The sequence below is a fragment of the Hermetia illucens genome, chromosome 1, assembly GCF_905115235.1.
Source record: "Hermetia illucens chromosome 1, iHerIll2.2.curated.20191125, whole genome shotgun sequence".
In the NCBI taxonomy this organism is placed as follows: domain Eukaryota; kingdom Metazoa; phylum Arthropoda; class Insecta; order Diptera; family Stratiomyidae; genus Hermetia; species Hermetia illucens.
Genome location: NC_051849.1, coordinates 45,576,367 through 45,596,579, shown reverse-complemented (window position 1 = coordinate 45,596,579; position 20,213 = coordinate 45,576,367). Strand labels below are relative to the sequence as shown.

The 20,213-nt window shown below is 40.1% G+C and overlaps 1 protein-coding gene across 2 annotated transcripts in view; it reads left to right on the top strand.

Annotated features, from left to right (window-relative positions):
* The first annotated feature begins 97 nt into the window (after positions 1-97).
* The window catches only part of LOC119646547 (all trans-polyprenyl-diphosphate synthase PDSS1), a 213,702-nt gene continuing 193,586 nt past the window's right edge, over positions 98-20,213 (top strand). For both annotated transcript variants that reach the window (XM_038047022.1, XM_038047021.1), the window contains exon 1: positions 98-844. In XM_038047022.1, coding sequence (XP_037902950.1) covers positions 500-844 — 345 coding nt within the window. In that variant the 5' untranslated portion in view covers positions 98-499. The remainder of the gene's footprint in view (positions 845-20,213) is intronic.

Sequence of the window (20,213 nt, the reverse complement as noted above, 5' to 3'; positions counted from 1 at the left end):
GACAACGGCACTTGTCAACGCCGCCAGTACTGCCCTATTGCGAAAATTTTTATTCGAGTTTGCGAAAAGTCAGCTGTTTCGAAATTGGTGCGTTAAATAATTTTTGGTTAGATGCACGTATCGAAGCACGGCCAAGAATTGCTTGCAAATATTGAGGTGCCGGACCGTGCGTTCCAGTCTTCGCGTGCGAAAACCTCCTAGCAAACGTTGCAAGAGTAGGGCGTTCGGGCAACGGTCGTGTGTCGTGCTGCAATACCACCTGACTCCGTTGGAAATTTGCGGGAACATCTGTCTTCACTGACTGCGACCGCGACGTCGTCTCGAGGAAAAGAAAAAGTGGTGGTGGGCTCCAGCGTTAAGGCGAGCTCGCGCGCAACAGGCCAGCCAGAGTCTTGGACAGCCAGCAGTCGGACACAAGGTTCAATCGAAACGTTGGGGCCCCCGAGAGCACCTCCTCAGAAACAGTCGCGAATGAGCAACGGTCAAAACAATTTTAGCCATGGCGTGTGTAAGTTCAAGTCGTCGAGTTTGTGCCCGTGCACAGGAGAAATTGTGTCAGTTACTCGTGGTGAAGAATAATGCTGTGAGGCCGTTGTCGTCCCCGAGCGCGGGAGGAACTGTTGTTTTAAGTGGTGGTCGTTACGCGCCCTTTGCCGCCAGGAAGTACTCGTCGCAAGTGTCGTCCTCGAAAGGAGGCTATGCCCCGTGGTTACCCAGCGCGTCCGCGATCTTCTACAACCCCGACCCGGGGTCGCCCCGTCACCAGCTAAACGGATTTCTAACGCTCAGCCGAACAATTTCAAGTGCAAGGCAGTTCTCGACGGCATTCAGGGCCGAGTCAGAGGTAAATCCTAAGCTAGTTCTCTGCGAGTTCCCTTATCTCGTTGGTTGCGCGACAGTGCATTTTTGGTGGTTACATAATTTCTGAATTTCCGACGAATACGTGTGGATTTTGCCATAAGGAGTGTGATATCGAAGGTGTAAATTGGGCGGACGGGAAGGCAGCCTCGTTTGCTCAATGCGGACGCGAAATACCCATTGGAATGCGCCCGTGTTCTGGAGAAAGTTACCAACCTAGTCTTGACGGTGCGTGCGTTCGATTTATTTGGGCGGTTGCGGCGGGTCGGACCGAGCCAAACTGTGTAGTCTGCAATTGCCAATGATTCCGCGTGCCGTCCTCACCAACCCCCAGGTCTTCCACGGCGGCAGCGACCTGCAAATTTAAAAAAATCTTCACATTTCTCGCCGCCTGCCACACGGCGCGTCTCGCCTTCCAGCCTGCTGCACTGTCATCCTACCACTCAGCCTCTTCGCGGCCAATACTTTGGCCACCTGAAGACTTGCCAATCGGTCGGCTGCCCGTCCGCCAGCCCCGTCCAATGCTTTAGCAGCTCCGCTGTGTATTTTGTTGATTTTTCCTCAATGGAAAGTGAATTTTATCGAAAAGAAAGTGAAACCGTTCAGTTGATTGTCGACACGACGGTGTTTATAAGAAGTGCGGAATGGATTGTTGCAATTTTCATGCGAAAACTATGCGTTTTCATTCAGGAAATGGATTAATTCCCGTGACTTTTACGAGCATGTTAACAGGTGCATCCATTTAGAGTTTTGACCTGCATTCGGTGAAATGTCAAACGATTGTGTAATGGATGTGTTGCGTGCACTAGAATCCAGCAGTTGGGAAATTACAATTGGAATGTCAGAATGCACTGATCTAGGACTCAAACCAATTAGAATTTAGAACGAAGAGGAATGCCGAGGAACATTGGCAACATCGTTCTGCAACATGTGCTCTGATAAGAGAGTGCAGGGTGTGTCTGAAGTATGACCTGAATCAATTGTATGCTTAATATTCCTATGAGACGTTCATTAGCATTTTCGTCTGTGGGTCGTTTGACTACTTTCGTTTGCCTAGAAAAGGCAATCGTAAATATGACACTGCATTACAATGGGTTGCACTTTTCCATATTTTGGACGGCAAGAATGCTCAGCTATTGTTTGGTTTTGTTTGGGTGAGCTGAGTACTGTCTAAGGAGTGGAGCCAGTTGTAAATTTTATGGTCTTTCGTTATTATTTCGACTGGTTTTCAAAGAAGACAATTAGAGCCGTTCTTACATTTTTTTACGCTTTTTGGTTTGGGGACAAGAACTTAAAATTTATTATTTACGATTTTCTCGCTTAGTGGGAATTACCTATAATGCCTCTACCGTATATTACCCTTGATCGAGCTGGAAATAATGGAACATATTAATTGTTAGATTTTTCAATCTGAAAAAGGATGTCCAACAAATAAATGAAGCTTTCTCGGTTATTAGCTGTGTCTTCATTTCGAGGATACGATTCATGATTGGTGGTTTCCTACTTGAGAGAACTTAGTTTTGCTATAGTTTTCCAGGTAGTTTTGCTATGACTAAGGCTTGGCGTTCTTATCGCACTTACTTTTCGTTGTTCGGTATCACCGTTCCTGTCTTTACAGAGGTGGTATGTTCCCATTAGTTTAACTGAAACACGTTCCTTGAAATGGTTTTAATGTTGTTTGAGTCACTCGTCGAAACCTCATCTTCAATTTTATGATCTCGATGATGTTTGTAGTTTTATTTCGTTATGTCTATTACGATGCGCTTAGTGTGATTGCATTCCCTACCAGTGTAGGTCAAACCGACACTCGTGGTTGTAGTCCTAATAATGTGCTATAGCAACCCTCAAAGATTTCTCGAGAAGCTTGCGTTTTTCCTCTATCATTCTTCACAATGTAGGACTGAACAGTGGAGGAAGACAGCAAGTTTTTTCCTAAATGGTATGAATTTTGTGCAGGTTGCACACATCTATTCATTTGTATTGAAGGTTATAGCCAGAGCCTTAACTCGGCTTTGACTTGTTGGCTGATTGCTACAATGTGTGATCCTCAGTCTGTTTCGCGATCGACATCTGCGAGTCTAGTTCCTAGCTAGTGGTAATGAGGAAGAGGAAATTCTGGTCTCTGTTGTAATGATGAAAAGGACAGAATCCTTACAAGCCTAGATTTCCCATCACAGGCCCTCAGATTTTCCTGTGGGTACTGCATTTGATCGTCTTTAAAGGGTAGGGATATAATTTTTAAGTTTTCATGGCCTACTGAGGCTACATGACATGCGATTTCCGGAGTGAAGCTTCTTTCGAATGGCCCAGAAGGCCTTCTTATATTCCTGTATGTCTATGTTCGCTTTAGTGCCTTCTCTGCTGCGCTCCACAAAGTAGTAAACAAGAAACAAAACAATGATTTTGTATTTTTTAACAACTACAGTGCGCGTTTAGGTAAAGTGATATAAATTTGATTAAAATACGAATTTCCCTTCTGACTATACTAAGATCATTTTCTTCCGCAAATATGCACATTTCGGTAACTACTTGCCGTTTTCCTCAGTGATAAAATTCGAATCTAAATTGAGAAAAGTTCGATTTTATTTTAATTGAATTGATTTTAATTTTGCATAACCAACAAGTGTTGCACAACATTGTGAGGGACGAACCTAAAGTGAGCTTTCGTGCATTGTCAAGACATCAATGACCCAAACAGGTTTCAAATTGCATTAATATTAAGGTAGATAGGTAGGTAGTAGCCGCTTCGAGGCGTTCAATTAGTAAGAGTAGTAAGGGCGTGACTGCTTCAGGAAGGGCAATGTGAGCCGAATCTATCCGCATTAGATCTTCAAAGGCCAGCCCGTAGAGTTCACGAATAATAGCAACGGGATATCTCTTTGAGGTGCTCAAAGAGCTATTCAACTAGTGTCCGCAGCTTGGCTGTACTTAGAGCTGGGCAATCTAGAAGGAAGTGACTGAGGGAGGCGCATCGTCTACTCTAAGTTAATGCACTTTGCAAACTGTCGTAATTCTGTGAGAATTTGCGTGCCATTGGCCCAATAACTTTTGTAATCGGGTTTTTTATAGAAGGGCCGAATGCTCCTTGACTTATGGTATGTGGTGATCCTTTGCCATCTGGAGTCAACAGCTGTCAAAGACGCAGAGCTACACCTGGCTAGCCTGTCGGGCTGTTCATTCTCCTCTATGCCCCTATAACCGGGAACCCAGAGGAGGGTGACTTTGAACGTCCCATTACTTTAGAAGATGTTGCCACTATACAAGGGCTCAGGCTGCCGGTCAGAATGATTATTTTACGCCTGTGGTTTGGATCGTGGCCCAGCTATCAACAGACCTTCAGTATTGCCGGTACTCTTGCTTGAAATACGCTGATGGGCTGTGGAAGATCGCACCACTCGCCTACAATGAACATATTCTGCACCGATCTCACAGACCATCTTTGATCCGCTGGTAAAGAATACTGTGTTGGTTTGGGGTTGGTTGGTTGCGGGTTTAGGATTCCAAACCGATTCTCAATCCAAATTTGCATAACTACTCCTAACTAGATGAGTTCTATTTCAGCCGAGGCAAACACTTATTTTTTGCCTAATTAATTTGTTCCGATGAGTGGAAGTCGCCTGATGGATGGCTGCGATCATGCTATTCGCAATGCCATAAGGAGATGGCACCTTAGTGCTGTATTAAATCGTCAGGTAGGATATTTTCCATTCAACTTGTTTAGAGTCCTTCGTTTTGAGAATGATGGGGTCCTAAGTCCGCATCAACTTAATGCTGGACCGGACCAAATGGGAAGCAACTTACTCCCTCTTTCCTGGTCCACGGACCCCTCGCTTAGGGCTTGCACCCAAACTTTTCAAAAAAGTGAAGCGATGGCGGCTTTATGGTTTCTTACATATATACTACTTATATAAAGCAGCACTCAACATCTGCGAGCCGCTACGGTCACGTTGCTCCCAGGGCAGAGGTGAGGCAGCGTCTGACGATTTGCCTCTGCCCTGGTAAGAAACCGTAAAGCCGCCATCGCTTCACTTTTTTGTTTAGAGTGTTTTTTGAGCTGTTGATGAACAGTGTGGGCAATAAAAAAAGGGTACATATATTCTCTCTGCAAATTAGACAGCGTTAAAATCCACCGCTCCATCATCCCAAATCCGATGTAATTAATACCAATCAAACCTTACAGTCCTGGCAACGAAAAACGAAATAACGTTGAAATTGATAGAGGGACATAAATGTATTCGATGGCAATATAAAGCGGATGAACTTGTAAGGAAGGTATCCCGGACTAGCACCTTAGCCAAACAGCCATCAATGGGGGACAGCGGGGTTACTCGGGGGGCGATTCTGTCAATATCGTAGTTTTCTGAAGCTCGTCATAGAGTAGAGCACCACGGGGATGGGCATCTAGTTTTGCTCACGTTCTCAAGGGGGAAGTATATGTGTCTTGAGCGAGGTATAGCGCTCTTCTATTAAACGGTGTATTGATTCGGATCTTTTGGAAAGTATACAAATTCATTCTCATTTTTAAGGTTTTGTGTAAAACAAAATCTTAATAAAATCGGTTAATGTCTGTCTGTCTGGTACACGCACTTTTCTCAAAAACGGTTATGTTCAGAAGTCAAACTATCATCCGTACCGATATCAAGTTCAGGTGAGAGAACGAGTCCGTCACGTGTGAGAGGTGGTTGCCGCTCCCTCCGTGTTTCATCAAGCTTCCCATCCTACCACTCTGCCCCTTCTTGAGTTGTCGAGAACACGAACTGTTGACTTCGTTTCGGAGAAGAAACTACTTCGAAAATTTCTAAGAATTTGTAACTATATCTTGGGTAATTTTTACATGCCACCTCTCGAATTACTCTATATTGAAGGAGAAAATGCAGAAGCCAAAGCCTCAAATGTCGCAGAATAAATTGTCAGAAGACATTTTGTCACAAGTCGATGATTGCGGCCAAATTGCATAAATTAATATTTGAATTCTTTCTACACCTCACCATTCTCTAGATCTGCTCCTATTTACTATTGTCTCTCTAAAAATCACTACATAGAAAGATATTTGGTTCAAAGGAAGCAGTTATTACCGAAATATAAATATTTGTACATGAAGAAAATTTTATTGAGGTTGCCATCCAAATGCGCTCGAAGGGTCTTAAGGGTGCAATCCCAAGATAAAGACAAAGAATAATGAAGGCGTTGACACTTGATGAGTCGTGATAGTTGGTCTTAGGCTATATAATTCATGGAGACTAATTATCTTGCGAGTCTCCTTCTCATTTAGCCTTCTTCCCGTTCGGTAGGTGGCTCGTTTGGCTCCAGTTTTCTGCATCTTTCGGTAGCAAGCTTCCTGATAGTGTCGCAAAATGTGATCAGCCCGAATGATAGGACCATATCATTGCGGGAACTTTTCTCATAACTCCTTGGCAATGGGTCCAGCTTCATATCGACCGCGAAAATCTTCATTTCAGGAGTGATCATAGCAAGTAAGGCTACTGATCCTGTGTGATATTCGTTTTCCTTGATGTCGAGTACTAAGAGTGAAGAGTAGTGGTGAAAGGGCGCTTTTTTAGTGAACATTTACATTCATTGGATTTTCCTGAATTGGTGTATTTTTGTTTAATCGCGAATCTCCTCTCGGTGAGATACAACATTCGTAGGTAGCAATAATGTGGCTTTGTAAGTGAGGGTATCATGACAGATTTTGTCAAATGCTTGCGTATCACCAAGGAATGTCGGTCATCTAAAGCACGTCTTCTCTTGGAAGCTATCTTGTACTTGGCTGATCTACTAGGGACTGAGCGATAAACTTTAACATATTCCCAAACGATGCAAATTAAGGGAGAACCTTTTCTTGTTTATGATGAAGCGGTATTACAGAACTACTTAGAAAGGATATGAGCAAATGGGAGGTTTGCTCTGGTATTTAAACACATCAAACTTCTAACGCTCCATGATGGTGGAGACCTTATTATGAAGATTATTTGCAGTTAATTTCAGGTCATATGATTTGAGGACTTAGTAGATTAGAGAAGCCATCTTACTTTGCTTTGAGCCTTCTCCTATGCCCTTTTTGGATGAACCTCAATTCGCTATTTCGGCTGGTGTGCAAATCATGGTCGTGCCTTTGTGTAAAATCCAAATAAAGTTGATAGTATTATACTTCTACATTTTTAAAATTTGCTGGGAAACCTCTTTAATTCCTCCTAGGATTACAGAAGTATGATATTATAATATAGGCTATGATATTGGAAAGTTTGAAGAGAGTCGTGGAATTATTAACAAAATTATAGAAACTCAAAGTTATCCTTTTAGTGTGAAATTGCTGCACCCCAAGGCATCAGAGAACCTCAATATAACATTATGGCTTATTCATAATCATTAATGGTGCGGCAGGTCAAATCGAACCTTGGCTGAAAGAATACATTTCCCAAAAAATCTCGGTTCGTTGATGGCGTCCTCCCATCACCACATCCAAACAGCGTATATCGTATCTTCGCATGTTTTTCGTGAGTTTCCTTGTGGTCGTGTGCTTCGAGCTTAATCCTTCAGCAGGCGTCTGTGCATTCTTGTGTCGTCCATACGCATGTGACCTGCCCACTACGTTTGATTAAAGTAGATACAGCTGGATTGTCAAAGGTATCCGTCTATTAGGCGTTCAAATATGTAAACGGCATTTTTGTCATGTTCGAAGTTTTACAGCTAGTAACATAGGTCTGATGATAGTCCTGTAGATGAATTCGCTCTTCCCGTGTATCTTTTTTGATATCAGAAACAGCAGCACCGCGTAAAAGCTCTTATTTGCTTCCGAATTTCATGGTCTTCCTTGCGGTCCTTTCTCAGGTTTTCGCATTTTCGAGATTGTATTATTCTTTTGACATGTTGTATTACGTTGGCGCTGATTATCTTGTTTGCGTTATATATCTGTCTCGCTGACCCTTAGTCAAACTTCCTTTGCTGCGAACTCCAAATTTAGAAAAGTTGCTTTGGCATCGGATATTGAGTGTGCCATGATGCTAATATCAGTACATGTTTTAGCTGGGTCGATTTTACATGTGATTTGTGTCGATGGGAATTCTTCGAAAGACATACTTCAGAGTTATAATGAAGAGAGTGCTGAGCCCCTGTGTATACTCACCTAGGATCTCTCGTTCATCGTCAGTTTCATTATTCGTATCAGTTTCAGTGGGATTTCAAAGCTCAGCATTATTTTGTACAGCATGTTCCAATCTATACTGTTGTAAGCCAAATCGAAGTCGCAAAGATCCTTGCCGATGTTAAATCCTTAACATTTGTCAAACATCTATTTTACTAAGAACCGTTGATCAGTTATAAACCACCCAGTTCTGAAGCAATGTTTATATTTATCAACGATCTTTTCCGTATACGATCTTAGACTTTTTTCAAAGATTTTCAATATAGTTTTCTATGATGAATACGGCAGTGAAATTGGGTTTTTTCGCTAGCCGTCTGGTATTTCTTCACATTAGGAACTTTGTTAGGTGACCCTGCCCTAGATGGAGTGATGGCGTAAGCCAGGACTTCAGCCAGTTGCTAGGGGTATCAAATTGATGGACTTCGTCGCAAAACTGGCCTCCTCCGCTATTATATTTACTCCGTTCGCTATGTACGTCCACAGATATGTCTACTGATACATATGTATCTCTGCGAGGTGTGTTGTAAGTTCTGATGCATCCTCCGTCAGAACTGAATTGTTCTTTAAGTGTCCACTTCTTATAGTTGATACGTTTCGCTATATGGCAGGGATATCTTGCCTTTGCTAAATAGTTGCCTGAGTCGTTGTTTTCTATGCTGGTCACAGTCTTTTTGAGGTTTTGTTGAAAACCAATCAGGGAGTGGCCTATTTGGTTGAAGGTACAATCGTTTTGCCAACTATATACAAATTGAACTGTCATACACCGAAATATTCTTACAAATGAAATACACAAAATATTTCATACCTGACGCGCCAAGCTTCCGGCTTCCGGTTTGTTTTCAGATACTTCTGGTAGCACGCCATGTGATTAAGTTTGTTGCCTCCAACAAAAGTTGTTAGAACAAATACATAAATGTACACATATGAGTTATGCAAATTGAAGCCGGGACAAGTTTCGCAACTCTCTCTTGTTGAAAAATGCTGGGTTTCATAATTTGAAGTTGGTTCATTTGCGGAGCTCCATTGCTAACATCTTACGAGCCCGTCAAAGATCATTCGTCGTCATCGTACTAAGAAATAGTTTGACATTCCAACAGTTGAATTCCCCTGAGTCATAGAAGAAATTTACTTTCATGACAATCGAATTGACCGATCGCCATCATCTTCCAATAAGCAGAATCCATTTTGGGTCAGCTACGTTGTAGCTGGAGCTCAAAGACTAAAATTTTTAGCGCTGATTTCGTCACTGTCAGTGCTAATCGATAAAATCTCCTGGACCACAATTATCACATGCCGCAAAGCTGCATATTTCTCTTTTTTTTGTATGTTGTGATGTTGTAACATAATCGAAATATCTGGCCGTGCACACCACGGCGACAAAATTTCAATGGTTGTGTTTTAATCATCGCTGCCAATCCGGTCCTCCCAGTGTCGCGAAGTTATTGCGAAAATCATGTGGACTTGAAAGTTGGAAAATAATAATGGCAAGTGCAATTCGTGGAGTATACAACGGACTATAAAACAAAACGGAATAGCAATTTGAATAGTCATATTATTTTATGTACTCTCATTGATCGTGGTCGTTTTCCAGCAGTATCTTTTCTTTCTACCCATACAGATATGTTTTGTTGATTTTCAGCGGTAGTTTTTCGAATCGAACGCTAAACCGAACGGATCAGGTTGGAAGACGCTTTGTGGAGCTGCTCAGAGTTGTATTTGCGACCGATGTTGCTCACAATGACGCGACTGGAAAAAGTTTTTCAGTGAAAGTATCTACCAACGGAGCCAACCAAACCAATGCATGCTCTCGCCGCTTTGGCAAGGTGCTTCCTATTCCACCATTTATATCTTTATCCACATAATTTTAACTCTCGTCAGACTGCTTAACCCTTTTGTTGTGGCGCATTGCTCTTGTTTCTGAAGTGTGGCTCGTGGCTGCAATGCAGATAATTTGCAACCTACAATGCGTGCCTTTTGTTGTCAGATAGTTATGCGCAACCGGCCACATTTCACCTTTCCATCGCTGCAGTTCCGCTTGTGGTGGAAATCAGGCAAAACCACAGAATGCAGGCAGGCTGTCTTCTTGCAAAGGTGCATCTTCGGAAACGGAGGAGCTAGAAAAACGGTTAAGACAATAGAGCAGTACCAGCAACTGACAAACGCATAAACTCACCAAGCAAACTGAATAAAAAGACCATTTATGCTAATAATATTTTAAATGCATATCTGATTAATGGAATGCCGTCTCGGGGTGTGATTACATTGAAAAGTTCGACCTTAGATGAAATTTCAAGATAGCGTGTATCTGAAGCAACGATTTTCAAGCGAGAAAGAAATAATGAGACCATTTACATCGCAATAAAATCAAAGAGCTCTCATCTTCATTTCGGTATATCCGTGGTTTATCGCTTCAGTTTTTTGGGTTATTGTTGAAAGTAGGAAGCAAAAAAATGTAAATGTGATACGCATACTGCGTGGTTCGGATAAGAGAGTTACAGATGAAGTAAACATCTTCGAACTTGCCTGCACTAATTCTTATTGTCTCAGGACCGGATAAACTATACAGAGGAAAACCTCGAAGGGAGGCTCAATGGATTTCGAAAGCAGGCAAGCATGACGACTAATGTCTCCAACTCCCAGTATTTAAAATAATGCTAAATATGTCACAGGCCTGCATATTTAATAAATTTCTGTAACGTAGTCCACGAGGCTGGGTTTCATAAAAACCAAACACCAACATTCCAAAGTTATGTAAAGACTCCATTCGTCTGAAACTCATGACAAACTTCGATTGTATGCGCACGGATTTTGGTGTCAATATTTGGGAAAAGACGCAAAACTGGCGTCCAAGCCCTTGAACGTTATTAGCATGGCTGTCGACAGTTGGGTAGAGCAACTGGGTCATCTTTGGGAGATTTTCGGAATGTGCGATCAAATAAATGCACAATTTGAAATGTATAGATGATTGCGTTAGTTTCGGGAGATTTGGACATAGTGAATTAATTTTGTGATAATTGATACACAAGTATGCATGCCGTGATTGTGAAGCTGGAAGTAGTTCAGATAATCGATAATCAAAGTTGTGAAATGATGCAACGATTTCCTTACTATTTTATTTGAGCTGGTATTTATGAAATTTGGAGAAAACATACATGTGCACATATGTGGATTCGATCTGAGGTATTTATTGTTCGATTGATTCAGTTATTCATTTGGGTACAAGCCGGCCTTATCTGGTTTGTAGAGGGGATTTCGGTTTTACCCTCGTCAACTTTGCTATTCCCTTTTCTGTAACCAACATAGATAAAGCTTAAATTTTCAAACCATTTCCTTAAGGGGTCAACTGTTTAGGCATCGCACCCGCGCGGAGGGGGGGGGATGGAGTTTTGGTTTGTCATGCGTTTTAAGGGAACATTGCGCCGCGATTCTCTAACGAGGTTAGAAAGGGGTAACTTTTTCCATCCTTCTACATACCCTCCTCATTGTCTCCTCATCACGGGGTGGAGTTGAGAATTAAAACTTTACCATGATGATATCAACAAAATCCTACTTTGAGAAGCCATAACTTTTTAAGCGGAATCGGGGGAGGGGGTGATTGCCATGAGTTTGAGTCACGGTTAAAAAGAGGGACCTGTGTATCTTGACTTTTCCTTTGGAGCAGAATTTTTTGCCAGGCAAAATTTTTTTAAGAGGATAACCTTAGCATAGTCCGATGTATCTATATTTCGTCTATAGTCAGGGTATAAAAGAATCTCAGAGCCTAGTTTACGGCCATGCATCACCACAAAACAAAATCACAGTTTTTTAAAAAGTCTACGCTGTTTTCTAACATATCAGTAAAATATTGACTGCTAATTATTATCACGAACTGACAGAAAAAGATAATCAAGAAAGTGTAAGTGTAAGCACCACCTTAGTGGCTGGATCTTGATTTTTTTTTCACAATAGGGAACTAAACTGTTTCTATTTAAAGCTTTATTTCTTTGAATCAGGCTCATTCCTTATTGAATTCAAAATGTTAATCCTCCTTTGAGATACAGGCTCAGTTCTCGGCGAATTTCTAACTTTATGCATTTTAGTCGTCAATGCTGATTCATATTTACCTATTCTTGTGAAAAGTTCTTTAGTCTTTTTTCGTGGTTGAAGATGTTGATATTTTATTCTTCATTTCTATTGATCTCACTTTTTCTTATAGACTCGGCGACTTTACCATGTTTAATCATTTATATCGATACGAGACATGTGGTTTAAAAGCCGTCATCATTAATGGTGCAACAACCAGCGTCTGGTCTAGGCCTAAAAGGGACCCTTTCTCTTCCTATTTCTCTCGGTTTTGCCCCAAGGTCCAAAAAATAGATGACCCTTGTAGCTGTCTGACGTCCTGGCCGACCCCATCGATCCATCTGTCAGGCCTTCTTTTTCTTTTTTCTCTTTACCCGCACGGGTTAAGTTACCCGTACACTGAAACCTATTGAGTCGGATTTTACTCACAGCCCGTCATAGTATCGCTCGTGAATTTCATCGTTATATTGGCGTCATTTTGGCAGAACTTTCATCTCGCCGATAGTTTGGTCGTTGAAATCGGAAATCAGATTCCTCTCTTTGTCTCGACAGGATAACCATCGACGACCATATGGCTTCATCCTGCTTATTTGGTGGTAAAACTTCTGCGCCTGTGTGGTTGCCCCCTATACTTCGCGAGCTCACAAACCTGTTGGCTTTCCCACGCTGCCCTTATCTGCCAGACCGTGGTAAGTCTCTGCGTGTACTAGCGTTTTTTGATATTGCTGCATTACCGGTATTCTTCCTGATTTGCAATCATCCTCGAACGAATCGTCCCGATTTTTTTTTGCAATTGGAGCTTAATATATTTGTGCCTGTATCAATGGTTTCAAGTGGTTGAGAAGGCCGTTTGTCGATACTTCACCTCTAGGATATCTGATGGCTGCTGTTATTGCGGCATCTATTTCGTGGTTACAGATGTTACGGAAGATTTTATTATTATTATATTTATTTATTATATTATTATTATTTGAACCTGGAGTACCATGCGAACGAGATAGTGGATCCTAGCCAAGGTTGAGAGGTGAGGCGTTCGATTCACACGTGGTCAATTTGGGTGAAAGTGCTGCTGTCCGGGGAGACCTACGTTTCTTTGATGATCCCTTCCACGCCAACTAGGTATTTCCAACGATTATTTCCTTTGATACTGCTACTAGAATAATTCGCTGTCCGATGTCGTTAGTATTTCCACAGCCGCCGTATCGCCTGACCATGGGCTCTGTCCCTGCTTGAGTGTTAAAATCTACAAGTATTACAACTACTGCCCAAGTGTGCAGGTTTTAAAAGCTTGCACTACTACCTCGTAGAAAGTTTCCTTTTCCGACTCTGCACTTCCCTTTGTAGGGCGTGCATTTTAATGACACTTATGTTTTATGAATTCGCCCCGCAAAGCCAGAGCTGATACCAGAAGGTTTTCGGGGGCTGATTGGGGAACTTACTACGAACATATTGTTTTTTGGTTAATCACCACAATATCATACCGACCCTGGTTCAGCGTATCTCTTGCAATGCAGTGACATCTGCCTTATTTTGGTACAGGGACTCAGCTAACTGTTGAACTGCTTTTAGTCTGTACAGGGAGCACAATTTTCATAAAAAAAATTATAAATCATTGATTCTTTTGCTTTGCCGGGTCCGTGGTTGTGTTGTCATTCAAGTCGGAGGCTCTTCTTGTGCCTTCGTCATAAGTAGTTTTTTCATTGAATTGTTGTTCAACACAATCTCCCAACTTGGAGGACCAGCTGACACAGTTTGCCCTTTTTTAAGTGTGAGAGACTCGTTTTTATCTTTCTCTTTCTTTTTCTCCCAGTGATCACCTCGTCGAGGCGGAGTTGTGATTTGGTAGCAGAGTTGTTGGTGTTGGTTCAGTAGTCGTTTTCTGGTTTATTGCTCCATTGTGAGTACCAGTTGACGCTTTCGGCATGGGACTAGTGCTACCCTTTGATTAGCGGTTTTAACTGTGACTATGATGTGGTGATGGCCTTATCAGAAAATTCAACGGTCTTGTTTCTTTTTTTTCAAATTTTTCCAACTATTCGGAGTCTCATAAAAGCCTAAACATATCCTATCAGGTTGGCATGTCTCATAAAGGTAGTCAATTAGCCCCACTCAATTCATCTTACTTTTTCCATTCCACGCAGAGCGTGCTCCGACGATTGGAATCTTTTTCGTGGAGAAGCCAATTTCCATTGCTTTTGTTACCAATACAGTTTTTTAGCAAATTTCACCAACCATAATTTGTATAATTGCGCCACCGATTCTGCGGCTAACATTTTCATGAAGTAATTCAGAAGGCAGAAGGCTTACGTCAGGAAACAGCTTAGATTATCGTAGGATGCCTGCAGTCCTATTCGACTTCTCTGCCCTATGTAGTTCTAAAGTGACTTACTTGACGGACTTCTTAGAAAAGTGAGAGGCCTCGCTCTCTTCACGTTGCATTTCTGGATCTGGAGAAAGCGTTTGACCGTGCGCCACACGAACTCATCCATGACAACACCTAGTGTCAGAAGAACTCGTACGCTGGGTTAAGTTGCTCTATCATAATCCGAAAAGTAAAGTGCGTCCGAGGTGTGGCGGGGGCATCAAAACCACTTCGTGCCTCTGTTGGTGTTCATCAAGGAAGCGCCTTCCCATCTCTCCTCTTTGTTCTTGTTATGGACACTGCCACACCAGGCATCAAATGTCCAACTGTTTTATGCAGATGATGTTTTCCTGGGGTCTAATAACAAAAATGACCTCGAGGAACTTGCTAAAAAATGGAATTATTGCTTCCTGCAACACATTCTCAGATTGAATTTGAATAAAACAGAATTTCTGACGACTGCTCCTCATCAAGCAGGCACTATCAATGCTACTGGTAGTGACCTGCCCAGAATTGAGCGATTTAAATATCTCGGGTCTAGCTATTAGCCAATGTAGAACTGCGTTGGGAAATTGCTTCACACATTAGCGTAACGTGGATGAAATGGTGTTCTTTGTGATGAACGTATCAACGATCGCCTCAAATCTATGGTTCTGCATGCTGGCCGACTATAAAAGACAATGAACAATGACATTAAATATCAGAATTGAGATCAGCTTTGAAAAGTACTAATCGAAACCTTTCATTTGATACACGTGATTATGTTCGGTAAAAAAAAATGTACACCCCTCTTTTGCATGTATGCAGACCCCCCTTGAATTCTACCTAGAATGATATCATTTACTGTAAGCGGGTGTGTTCAGAGTTCCACCAAATTTGGTGTCAATTGGTATAACATTTTCTGGAAAAAAATGCGTGTGACAGATAGACCGTAAATCGATTTTAGTAAAGTTCCCTTTTACACAAAATCTCTAAAAAGAGTAAAAAAGTTCGAAATGTCGCCATTTTGTCCTTTTTCATCCAAAATTCTTGATTATTTTTCGCCAGACTTTGCAATGCCGAGATCACAGTTAGATACGAGACAGCTACCACACTCTCCTTTGTCCCTCAAGGTAGCGCGAGTACGCAAGATTTCAAATTGTGTCGCCCTTGAGCGAGATGTAACGAAAATTCGATCAGCTGTGTTTGACATACCGCCCGTACTTGCCAATGTGTTGGTGAGATCGGCAGGTTTTTGCTTATGTATAAGTGAATACGTGAAACAACTTTTTGCTGTATGGGTGCGGACGTCAGTAGTACCAGAATAGCAAAAAGTCATCGATCTCTCTCTTACCAATACGATTTGACAAAGATTATGCCTTTTCCTTGTTTAGCGTCTCTGATGTGTACAGATAAGCTTCTGCAGCGCATTCGCAAGTCGGGTCATTTTAGTGTGGGTACTGCCTATAGTAGATCTACTGTGGCCGAGATATTGTGTCAACTTAAAAGTGATTTTTTCGAGGCAGTCATATTGTAGCCAAAAAAGTAAAAATATTTTTTTGTATAATTTTAATATATGTAACAATGTATAAAAAAATTCTACAAAAAAACCTTAAAAATTTGTTAGAAAATACCAGACAGCCACCATTTAACTTACTAAAAATAAGGGTAAAATGCTAAAAAAAGAATAATGGATTGACTTTGTGCTACACAGTCTCCTAGGAATCCAGGAATCAGTTTACTAATGTATCCTGTTGACTTATTTGTTTAATATAGGGAGCCATCAATTTCCCAATATTATTGCTTGCTATTTCATTATCTATAGGACTCCGTGGTCCGATTATCATAACAACTAATGCAAGTGTTAAGCTAACAGCAACTTGGTAAACAAAGAAACAAACGCAAACTTCCATGACCGAAATCAGTATCCAAATCCGGGGCTTGAGACACTAATGCTAAACCATCACGGTAATCGCATCGTCAAAATGTTATGATTATTATTTAGTATATTTGTTGTGTTGAATAGTAATGTCCCCAAGGTTGTCATCGATGTTTACTATGCCTTCCACCGCTGTGCAGAGGACAAAATCAAATGGGTTGATATATTGCTATTTTCGCCTGTTTTGCTGGATTGCAGTATTACCTGAACAATAAAAAAGCCGACACTTGAAAATGCATATCTTTCATAACATCAAAAGAGTCGAGAAGAGGGTAATATCCTTTATTAACAATCTTGATGGGTGTATATGCTAAGAATTATCTTCTTAATCCACACGGATACTTCGAATTGGAGACCTGATATATGTCCTCATGCCTATAAAATCGAAACAGTTTCGTCACTATTAAACAATCCAGACAGGTCAAAATACTACATATGTAATACATTCATTATAAAATATCGGAACTTGCTTTTGTAAAACTGTTACGCAGTTAATACTCAAAAAGATTCCATTTTTCGACCCGAAAAAAGAACAACAGGAAACACCTTGATGCAACTCGGACTTTTGGCTATCACAATTCATTGCCAAGAACGTTTATAGTTATTCTTCTTTACTTGTTTTGGCTATTGCCAAATCAGCTTCACATTGGTGCATATTTAAATATATTAAATCAAACACAAATGTTCGTACATGCATATCAATCGCTTACAGACTTATTTCTGATGGTACATCCGACAATGACAGAGTTCATTCTAAACCATCTGATTTTTACATGACTTGATAGTGTATCTAGAATTTTTATTGACTGATTACCTTGAGTATCGTAGTTACACTATAAATTGTTAAACTGTACCACGCATCATGGGTGTAATAAACGGACGATTGGTGAAACGATGTGAGGTAATTTGGATTAATTTAACGTGGAAATAAATGAAGGTGATAGTCACGAGTTTTGATTTTTTTTTTCTTAATTTTTGTTCCCATTCTTGAACAAATCTTTGCTATGTTTTGGTTATAATGACTTGCAACTGATTTATGTCTAGATTGCTAAATGTAACTCATTATTTCTTTATGCTTCGATTCCATTATCATTACACTTAATGCTGTGCAGTGGTAAACCTACAGTACCGAGGTAGGGCAAAGATGAACATAAACATAAGCGACGACTGGGATTTGAACCCGGGGCAATGGGATTGAGAAGCTAGTGCCCTCTTAACCAAAAACTTTGTTACGTATATATGTATCTATAAATTTGTTTTCAAACGCTTACTTTACGGTTTCACTCTTGAGTTGAATATGGTTATAACCTACAAATGTGCGCATCCTACAGGAACTTCATATGAAAAATATGCTAATAAACCAACTCAATATTCAGAGAACGTGAATCATTTTCTTAAAGAAAAGGTCATGTGCAAATTGACGCAATTGAAGAGTCATGAAAATCATTTCTAACTTCTTTCTATATTTTTAAATTAACACCAAACTATTTATACTATCTTCAAATATCAACAAATACAAATTGAATCCAGAATATCCCTCAACAGATTATGTTTAAAGTGGTACGGGTAATTCCCGATGTTGTGACTAATTTGTAAATAATTTACTTGACCTCTAGTCACCTGAGGTCTACCAAGAATAACATAGCAGAATGATTTTATCATTGTGTTCAAATATTTGCCTTCGAATTTGCGTAAATTCATCTACGCTTCACAAATTTTCTAAAGAAATGCTTGTTTTTTTAAAATGGGAAGGGAGTCTTGACACCAGCTGATGTTTATTATTGTGACAGTAAAGCCTTGGTTTATATCTGAAATTCGACCACTAACATTGATGTATTATACAAAGTTCTTCTCAATAAGGTTCGGATGCGTGCCCTAGTCAAAGTGATGAAAACTTTTCACCAAATTTTATTATGTAATTTAGTATAAATAGGTCATTATTGGCGATTAGTCTCTAATTTGTAGAACAGAACTGAACGAAAATACTTTTTCAATGGTAAAGGATTTCATACAATTCTCTACAGTTGCGCCATTTCGGAAACCAGGTACTAACTTTCATAGGGGGTTTTCGCAACGTATTTACCAGATTTATATTACATAAAATTCAAATTGTAAGAAAAGAAGTTTCTTAAAATATATTTTTTCTTCAAATACGATTCCAGGCGGCATTAGAAACTGTTAAGGTTAAGGTTATTAGAATCGATTCGATGTCTGTCTGTCCCTTTGTCTGTCACACCCGATTTATTCGGAAATTGCTGAGGCTATTGAAATTCGATAAGAACATGTAGTTTGTGAATCCTTTTATATACAGTAAGTGATGCCATTTTGTGTTGAGCTTAAGAGGAAGCTACCCTTATATATGTAAAACGAGGGTGTAATTTTTTCACAGAATATGGTCATGTGGGGTGTCAAATGAAAGGGCTCAGTTAGTACTGTCGGAAAATGATTTCATTTTTGATGTTGGGTGAAACATAGGGTAGTGAGAGTTCAAAATGTGTTTCCGGAAAGGTGGAACAGATCTCGGTCTCAGAACCTATCCAACCGAAAAATCTGAAAAAATTGTGATGCTGCATCTGTACGAAATCTAGGCCTCAAAATACATCCCGTTCCGATATCTACTCAAATAAAGTTTATAATAGATATTACCATATTTTAGAAATTAAGCTAAAACCATCCCCCTTAAGTTTACTTACCATAGTAAACAATAATGCAGTACACAATTTTGGGAAATTCAAAGTCATAGAAGGTCAAATTTGTGTACTATATTTCACGTAAATTTATTGTCTTCCATACATATGCTTCAGAAGATTTGTTGAACCTATTCATATTCATTTCTAATGAATTGAATAGAAATGCGTTTTGTCTTTCTGATTTGCTCTTCATATGATTTCAGAACATTCTAGAAACCAAAACGGAGTCTCGTTAACGATAACAAATAAGCCTGGCCGATATAATTCCGAAATTATTGAACGTTTGAACGTTGTGGTCTAGAAAGTTTGGCGTCGTTCTCTATGTAAATTTTTTTCTTTGAATTCATCTGTGAGTGGATATTTTCACATTAGTACGGAGCACATAATATATATGCATATATTATGTCAGAATATTCACTTTCGTGTGCTATTCACATTTTTGTTTTTCACAAAACCTTGCTATTGACATCTTTGTTGTTCACAGAAACCTCAAAATCTAGAAATATTCAACAAACCAATCTTTTATTCGATGGTAAGAAATATGTATATTGGTGTAGTAAGAAGAAGAGAAAAGAACCAGCATCTGAATCCCAAAATTAATATTTGAGAGCACTACTAAATTTCCAACTCCCAAGTTTTTGGGAATATTGTTTTTGGTGTGGTTAAAGGGCAACAACTAAAAACTTTTTTAAACAAAAATGACATTTTGTAATGATTTAGAGACAATTTCCATCGTTGTTAGGAATGACGGATACCAAGAGCGGATCTTAGGGGAAGACCTAAAATGTTGATACATTTACATTTTACACCCAGACGGACCTGATAATAATCGGTATGGTCGCTAATCCGTATCTGAGTGCCCGCAGGCAATATGTGGTTGCCTAAACTGTTAGAGCATAGTGCATCAACTACACCTACGCGCTATCGCTATCAGTTTCTAGCAACGTGCTTCAACTCAGATCTTCCGAGAAGTTTGCACTCTTCTACACCCTTCAGCATTCATTTCTTTTTTTTCTAACGACAAAAAAGGGGAGAAACCAAAATGAACTCAATATTAAATAAGAAGAATTATCATTCACCTAAAGATCAATCAAAGAAGTTTCTTTCTTTTTCTTCATTGGCGCGACAGATCAAATCGACATATAGATACCAAATTATCACAAACATATTATTTCTGGA